General features: G+C 30.2%; 1 protein-coding gene across 1 annotated transcript; it reads left to right on the plus strand.

The window, feature by feature from the left end:
• Positions 1-2,918: 2,918 nt before the first annotated feature.
• On the plus strand, positions 2,919-8,057 carry LOC105118728 (altered inheritance of mitochondria protein 32-like). The gene is made up of 5 exons (XM_011016742.1): positions 2,919-3,359; positions 3,424-3,509; positions 4,258-4,563; positions 4,640-4,723; positions 7,378-8,057. The coding sequence occupies exons 1-5, from the start codon at positions 2,982-2,984 to the stop codon at positions 7,736-7,738; spliced, it is 1,215 nt and encodes a 404-aa protein (XP_011015044.1). The 5' UTR covers positions 2,919-2,981; the 3' UTR covers positions 7,739-8,057.
• Positions 8,058-8,336: the final 279 nt, after the last annotated feature.

Genomic DNA, 8,336 nt, shown 5'->3' on the forward strand with positions numbered 1-8,336 from the left:
TCCTATGCTTCTTTAACTTGGTCACTATGAAGTTGGTTCTATATCCAGAAATATATTCATAGATATCAACTCCATATATATGTTGATTTGTATTATGATTTTTATGCACGGTAGAAATAAGTAATAAAAAGATAAATACATTCAACAATAAATTTATTTTAAAAAATCAATTTTCCAAACAAACAAACAAATGCTTCTGAAAGAGGAAAAAAAAAAAAACAATATATGTGTTTCAAAATATAACTAATAAGCCCATATAAATACATACTGAATTTTATGGTAATTTTGATATATATTCTTAGGTATAAACAATATAAAGATGAATTAAACAAAAAAACTTGTTGCAAAAAATTAATTATCAAATAAATATATTTGATTAAAAAAACAAAATACATATTTAGATATGATGCATGAACTATTTTAGGAAAATATATATTTTCCTTAGCTTATTTTATTTCCTTTTATTTTTATTTTTTTATTATTTATTATGATACTTTTCTAGTTTTTTTATTTAAATATAATATTTTTTCTATTCAATATTATTAAGATTTTCTAGTTTTTTTATATAAAAAGTTGTAATAGTTTTTTAACAAATGAAGATATAAAAATATAAAATTAAGTATTTTAAGATTTTTCTCATATTTTTAATGTTTTTTTGTTTTAACTTATTATAAACTTCATTTATAAGTATACTATTTATATACTCTCATGAATGTTCCTATTTATAAGAAAATATTAGGTATAACACAAACTATTCTTCTCCCTTTCATATGAATATATAATCCATGACAATTATTTACAAATCCGATTATGACTTTTTAGTGCATTGAAAAATTCCTCAGATGACCTGTGATTTAATTAAAATCTTATATTTTTAAATAATATAATATTTGTAAAAAAATTATTTAAATAATAATATTTTAGATTAATTCATGTGAACCCAAATTAATATATTCACTCATGACCTTATTACAAATTGATCAAATTTCATAACTTTATTTATTTTTATTTAATTATATAATGATATAAATTATTTGTATGATATGAATGTATTTTTTTGGTTTAAAATATCTTTAATGATTTAATATTTTAATTTTAAAAATAATTTTTTTATTAGTAATATAGTTCATTGAATAAAAAATAATAACAATAAAAAAAACAAACTTTTACAGAAACTATAATGGTTTGCAATAAAAAGGAAAAAAACTTATATTTGTAATCAAAATCCTAATTTTTCTATTCATGTATTTATTTATTTATTTTGATGAAAATATCTTTTTTTATTTGTAATTAAAACTTATTATGATCGTGAATTAAATTATGTTAACATTTTTTAAAATCATGAATTAATCATTTATAGACATCTATATAAAAAGACATGAGAACAATAAATTAAAAAAATATATAAAAATAACAATAACAAAATTAATTTACCCACACACACACTCATTGTTCTCATTCAATGTTAATGTTCAAATTAATACATAGCTACTTATAAAACATTGATAGTATCATTATAATTTTCTTAAAAATAATGGAATAATTAGGCAAATGTTTAAATATTATTTTAATAAATTAATTTAAAGAGATATTGTATAAAAAAAAATATATTAAAGGATATCCAAGTAAAAAGATCAGGGACACCTATCCTAAGAAAGAAGTCCAAGGGGCCAAAAAGGCATTCACACGTTTTTTTTTTTTTTTTTTTAAAAAAAATTTATGGATGACCTAATTTTTTATATCAAGTAGTAGATATGTTGACTGACTGCTGGGCAAATGATGTGTTGTCTTGTAGTTGGTTGGGGTCCAAGCTTTGATTCCCGATACCTCAACATTTCAATTTAATAATTTTTTTTATTTCAAAACATAATAAAAACCTAAAAAAATCCATTTTAACTCCTTAAAAAGGTCAATAATTACTCTAAAGTACTAAAATCCAACCATGTTAAAAAAATTTATGGGTCTCAATTTAATTTTTATAAAATATTTAAAGAGAAATATTATCCCTATCAAACCTTTTTTTCAAAAACGAACTCAATAATAATAAGATTTAATTTTTTGATGGTCAAATTATATTATAGTCAGTTGAATGTTTTCTCTCTCATTTTTCTCTATAATTTTTTTTATTTTTTCTTAAATATTAAAAACTAGAACATAAAATAAATCAAGTTTAGAATTAAAATGTAAGACCCTAAAAACACAGGCATCAAAAGTTAAATTATAATTTTCCATAACCATGAATAATAATAATAATAATAATAATAATAATAATAATAATAATAATAATAAAACTATGTTTTTTAAGTGTTAAATTAGGCCCGTATAATTTTAATATTTTTAATCGATAAAATTACATTTTATTTTGTAAAATTAAAAATTAATTAAATAACTCACTATTTACTTACAGACAATGCAAATGGGCCAATTTAAACTAATCATCAGGTTTAAAAGCATGTGAATAGATGATAAAATTAATTTTTATTTTTGTTTTTGTTTTTGTTTGTGATTGTGTTAAATTTAGTTTTTATTGTTTTAATTTTTTATTAACAAAATTTTATTTTATTTTATTTTACAAAATAGAAAACGACATTTTTGTGCCCAACAAATACAATAAAACTCATGAATCAAAGCCAAACATTAAACCTAAAATCGTGTGAAAATACTATAAAAAAATAAAATTGAAAACAAAAAAAAATAACAGAAAAGAATAAATGTTCAAGGCACTGTTTCACCGTTTTCTTTCGATTGTATAATTATAATTATAATTATAATTATAATAAGCTGATGTGAGCACGTAAGCACTGACGCTTTTGTAACTGGCCAATTATCATTAGCCAAGTAACAATGAACCCCATACAATTTTCCAGATTGAATCTTTCCTCTATCTCTCTTCGAGCGTGCTCATCATGCTATACAATGTACATCATCAACAAATTAAAATTAAAATTAAAAACAAAACCAACCCCCCTCTCCCTTCGTATATGCGCATTGCGCACCTTGCCCGCTCTCTCATATCCTTCACCCTCAATCTCTCTTCCGCTCCACTAACAAAACCTCTCTCTTTTCACTCTCTGACTGCAAAAACAACCGAGAGACCACGACGACGTGTCTTTCAATTTTCGATGGAGAAGACGGACAATGTTTCCACAACGGCGACCGAGGACGCCGCCGTCAATTACGGGTTCACTCGATCGGAGATGTACAAGTCCAACCTCGCTGGAACTGTTGGTCCCTATGACAGACACGTGTTCCTTTGCTTCAAGAACCCTGATGCGTGGCTACCTCATGTTGAGGAAGATGATCTACCGAAACTCGTCTCCACCGCTTTGAAAACTCGCAAAAACGACATCACTGTCAAGGTCAGTTCATCTTCTCTTAAAGAATTTTTCTTTTTAATTATTTATTAATAATTTTCATTGATAGACGAAGGTGAGGATCTGCGAAGGAGGAGAAGGAAGCGAGTTTGAGAACGGAGATGTTTTGATATTTCCTGACATGATTAAATACAAGTAAGTCAATTTTCTTTTTATTTCTCCTGAGAATTTAATTTTTATGGAGATTGAGATTGATATGTTATTACAGATTTTTTAAAGTTTATTATTGTAGAAGACTTTGCAGTCTGCTTCTTCTGGAGTTGACCTTTTTTTTAGGATTAATTCTGATTATGATAGATTTATGTGATATGTGATAGTTTATGAGCATCACAGCTATGATTGGTACTAGTTTTCTTGTTAAATGATCAAAAGAAATGATAGGTAATTAAGGAAGTAAGGTATGTCTTGATATTTCCGCTGTGGGGAAAGAACTTGTCTTGAAAATCCGATGATGTTTCAGTGTTTAGTCTGAGAATGAGCTGAAATGATGAATCACCAGTGAATGTCAAAGACTAGTCTATTTGTTGGACACTCGAGTTCCAGCTGTGTTGTGTCACTTGTGTGCATGCTGGCTTACCAACAAGATTTGATGGCTTAATTTTTTATTTTGAATTCTGGGAATTTGATTAGGTTTTACCCGAGCTATGCTCTAGTTTTGGTTTGCTTAAATTATTGCTTTAAGTGAGTTATTATTAATATTCTCAATTTAGCAAAAAACCAATGGTATTTGAGATGATGTTGCCTTATTTTGTTTTTGTTTTTAGCCTGGTGTGATTCTGATGGTTGCTTGAAAAGTAACATCATATAAGAAAAGATTATAAGTTGCTATATCTTTAGATGTTAAATTTGTTGATTCCAAGATTTTTTATTTCTTATATCAAAGGGATTTGAAGGACTCTGATGTCGATGGTTTTGTTGATGATGTACTCGTGAGTGGCAAACCATGGGCCTCCGGGGTGCAGGAGGTGTTGACAGGTTCGCATGTATTTGTGTGCGCTCATGGTAGTCGTGATAAGAGATGTGGTGTTTGTGGACCAGTTCTTATTGAGAAGCTCAAAGAGGGAATTGAGTCTCGAGGGTTGAAGGACAAAGTTTTTGTTAGTGCCTGTTCTCATGTTGGGGGGCATAAATATGCTGGGAACCTGATAATCTATAGTCCGAATTCAGATGGAAAAACCATGGGTCATTGGTAATTTTTTGCCTTGTTTCTTCTTGACTTGTCATGGTGCAGTTTGAAGGATATCTAAAATGCTTGAATCTTACAGGTATGGCTATGTTACTCCTGAAGATGTGCCTGAAATATTGGATCAGCATATTGAGAAGGGAATAGTTATAGAACGGATTTGGAGGTTTGTCTTCTGGCATTATACTTGTATTGTTGATCTCTATTTTCTTTCTAGGTGCTGTCAATGTGTTCATTATTTATGGGTTAATTACATGCGTGGCCCCTATACTATGTTAGTTTGATTAAGCAAGTCCCTGCACTACTAATTTGATGCATTAAGTCCCTCTAATATCTTTTCCGTTTACTATTGGAGCCCTCCATTTAAGATGCCATTACCTAGGAATGGCAGAGTGTTATTAAACCCCCTTTTTATTCAACATTTGTTTTCAAAAAAGAAATTTTGACATGAACATAAAAATCCAGTTTTCAAAACAATTTTAAAATTAAGAAACAGTAAAGGTAATTGACATTAAATGCCCTGCCATGTTAGTTAACCAAACCCATTTGAGATTAGAATCTCCATCACGGATGAAGTCCCTGCTCAACTTCTCTACCACTAAACCTAAAGCTGAACATTTTTTTACCTTTAATCCTCACACCAATCATTATCCTTCAACATTGGCCATGGCTTCCATTTTTGACATAGAAGGGAGTGAAGGATAACAGACTTTGTTACAAGTCAAATCCCTCAAAGACCCAGAGACACAATAACTTTGGGAGACATCTAAAATATTCAATTTTTATTATCTGTGCCTCACTTGTTAAAAGGTTAAAAAGCTATTACTACCCATTATAAAGAAAAAACTAGAAAAGTATAATGATACTGAATAGGAAAATAAAAATAGGAAATAGTAAAATTAACCAAGGAAAATATATATTTTTTCAAAAAGCTACTGAATCAATTTCCTTAGTTGTTCCATTGATGGGCTTGAAGATTTCATCTCATTCGATTTCGACCCCCCCTTGCACCTCAGCGAACTCTATCTCTGGTGTATGAGTTGATTTTGGAAAAGTGAAGTACATGAAATGAATTATTATGTTTATACATTTGATAGGTACTTGATTGTTAATTTGTTGTTTTAATTTAAGATTTTGTATAGCTGAACTTAGAAATCTAAGAGACATACAGGTGTAGATAATGTTTGAACACTGACTTTAAAGGCTTATGGTGATGTTTGGTTTTGGTTTTGGGTTTGGGTTAAGAATTGAGATGAGAGGAGGGCTATGTGTACTCTAGGAATGGGAAACTAGACTGGGAAAGAAATGAGACTTGGTTTTATATGGAAGGAGAGATCATGGTGAAAATGGCATTGTTGAGGGAACAAACTCAATGTGCTTGTTATGGCTTGAAAAACATAGCTGCTGCTGTTGTTATTGTTGGTGTAGGTGTAGAGCTCAATGATTGTATCCTTCTTTGGCATGCTAACAAGATTTTGTAGAAAAAGGTTGTCCCCTGTAAATCTTTGGATTGTTGATGTTTTCTTGTTTTTGTGTTTGATTAGGAAGGAAAATGAATAACCTACATGTTTATTTAACTTGGTTTGCATTGCTCCATGTTTTTCTTTTTTCCATTCAATCCAGGTATTAAATTCAACTATTTTAATCTAATAAATCTGTTTTTTTATTAAGCATTCAACTTATTTGTTCTTTAGATTTTTAGTTTCTCTTCCTCATTTTACTAGCTTCTCAACGTGATTTGTTCCATTTCTTTTTACGATAAAAAACAACGAGTTCTTAAATTGTGATCAGGTTTTAATTCTCATGTAACCGTTTTTTATTTTATTTGTAAAGTTTCAATTTTGTTTTTTCTATTTAGAATGAGATTTGCTATTAAATTTTAATCTTTTTTTATTACTCTTCCTTTTTACTGTAAAATTGTTTTTGAAAATTATTATTATTAGAAAATGTAGATTAGGTCAAAATGAATCAACCGGGACATATGTCAACCATCCAATGTATCAGCCATTCATTAGTAACAGCATCTCAAACGGAGAGTGCCAAATGTAAATGGAATAGTTAGTGGATGGACTCAATGCATTGATTTAGTAGTAGAGGGATCCAATTAATCAAAACTAATATAGTGCAAGGATCACACTTGTCATTAACCCCATTATTTACTAAAACTATTCGGGTTCCATAGTATGAACCTTTTTAAATAGATGTCTTTTGTATCTAAAGTCAATGATTACTTTACAATGTGAGTGCTCGCAGCTCTTAATCTAAATTGTTGGCCATTGTTTCCTGGCCTTAATTGTTCATTAATATACTATTAGTTGACACCTTAGCTTTCTTATCAGACATTGGTTGATGAAGTGGTTTTAAGAGCATCTTCTTACCTCTCTGAATCAAATCAAAATCCATTTTCTTTTATCTTTTTTTTTCCTTCCGGATACCAATTGTCTGGAAATCATTCCCTATAATTTTAAGCTGTATTTTAAAGCTTTTTATCCCTGTCATGTTGTGAAAATATACTAATGCATTAAAAGTGATAAATGTAATGTGGTTCCTTGCACGTGGCTTTCATTGAAAGGGTGTATATTGCATTGATTGGTTACCTGCTTCCTTAACTTTCTGCTGCTCAATGTGCTGGCTAAACTTCCTTGGAGCTAGTGAATTTAGTTCCTCTTGTCTTCATGCATGAAATCTTGATTTGTCACATGCAATTCACTGGAACTTCATATTTCTTTTTTGTTATTTATATCCAAATTTGATTGGTTCACTGACATCTTGAGCATGATTAATACAAGATAGAACATAAAATTTTAAATTGAAATGCAGGGGCCAAATGGGTTTATCAACTGAAGAAGGTGAGAAAGTTAGGGAACAGAAGCTTCCAAATGGAAAAGATGAGACCAAGAGCAATAAGCATGAAGAAAACAGCGCTGAGGCTGCCAAGGACAATGTGGCTAGCTGTTGCCAGGGTGCTAATGGCTTTTCATGCTGCAGAGATGGAAGTTCGGAGATAATTAAAGAAAAGAAACTGGAGGAGAACATTGAAGGGCATGGAAAGGGGGGGCTGGATAAACTACCAAGGTGGATAGGATCACTGGAGCAAAGTGATGTTCTTGCAGCGGTTGCTGTAGTTGGAGCGGTAGCGACTATTGCAGTGGCTTATAGCATTTATAAAAGGTCAGGCTAAAATATGCCTTGTAATCCATGCACTATTCTATGCTTGTGGGTGAATTTCCTTCCTCTTGGCAACAGAAGCAGTATCACTGGCAAAATAATCCTCCAGACCACGCACTTCTTTAGCAGACTGATGGCATATATATATATATATATATAATTCTTGTTTAGCAGGGTGGGGAAGTATCCACAAATTTTAGCAGGATAAGAGCGAAGCATGATCCCACCTTTTTTCATTTTCTTGATCTCTACACGTTATGTAATGTTACAAGATTCAGTGAATGGTCAGCTGAATGCTGGAAATATTTCAAGGGGGCTTTGTTCTTATCATTGTTTTTTTGGGTCGAGGGGATCTGGTTCCTTGGAGGCTTGCGATAGATTTAATCTACATAAAGCACAACTTTCAACTTCGGCTTTCACTCGGGTGATGCTGGAAGCTTTTTCCAGGAAACTAGTACTGGGCACCGGGTAACTCTTAAGTGCGATCCTTTCAGATCAAGGGCTGTATGGAAATGTGATTTATCTGTGTTTTTAAAAAAATTAATTTTTTTTTTGTTAAAATTAAATATAATTTATATGTTTTAGATTGTTTTTGATGGGTTGATGTTAAA

Source organism: Populus euphratica, unplaced genomic scaffold (assembly GCF_000495115.2).
Source record: "Populus euphratica unplaced genomic scaffold, PopEup_1.0 scaffold2168.1, whole genome shotgun sequence".
Classification (NCBI taxonomy): domain Eukaryota; kingdom Viridiplantae; phylum Streptophyta; class Magnoliopsida; order Malpighiales; family Salicaceae; genus Populus; species Populus euphratica.

Coding starts and splice junctions, on each gene's coding strand:
- LOC105118728 (XM_011016742.1), top strand. CDS start 2,982: ATGCGCATTGCGCACCTTGCCCGCTCTCTCATATCCTTCACCCTCAAT. Junction 3,360..3,423: donor AAAACGACATCACTGTCAAG/GTCAGTTCATCT, acceptor TTTCATTGATAG/ACGAAGGTGAGGATCTGCGA. Junction 4,724..7,377: donor GTTATAGAACGGATTTGGAG/GTTTGTCTTCTG, acceptor ATTGAAATGCAG/GGGCCAAATGGGTTTATCAA.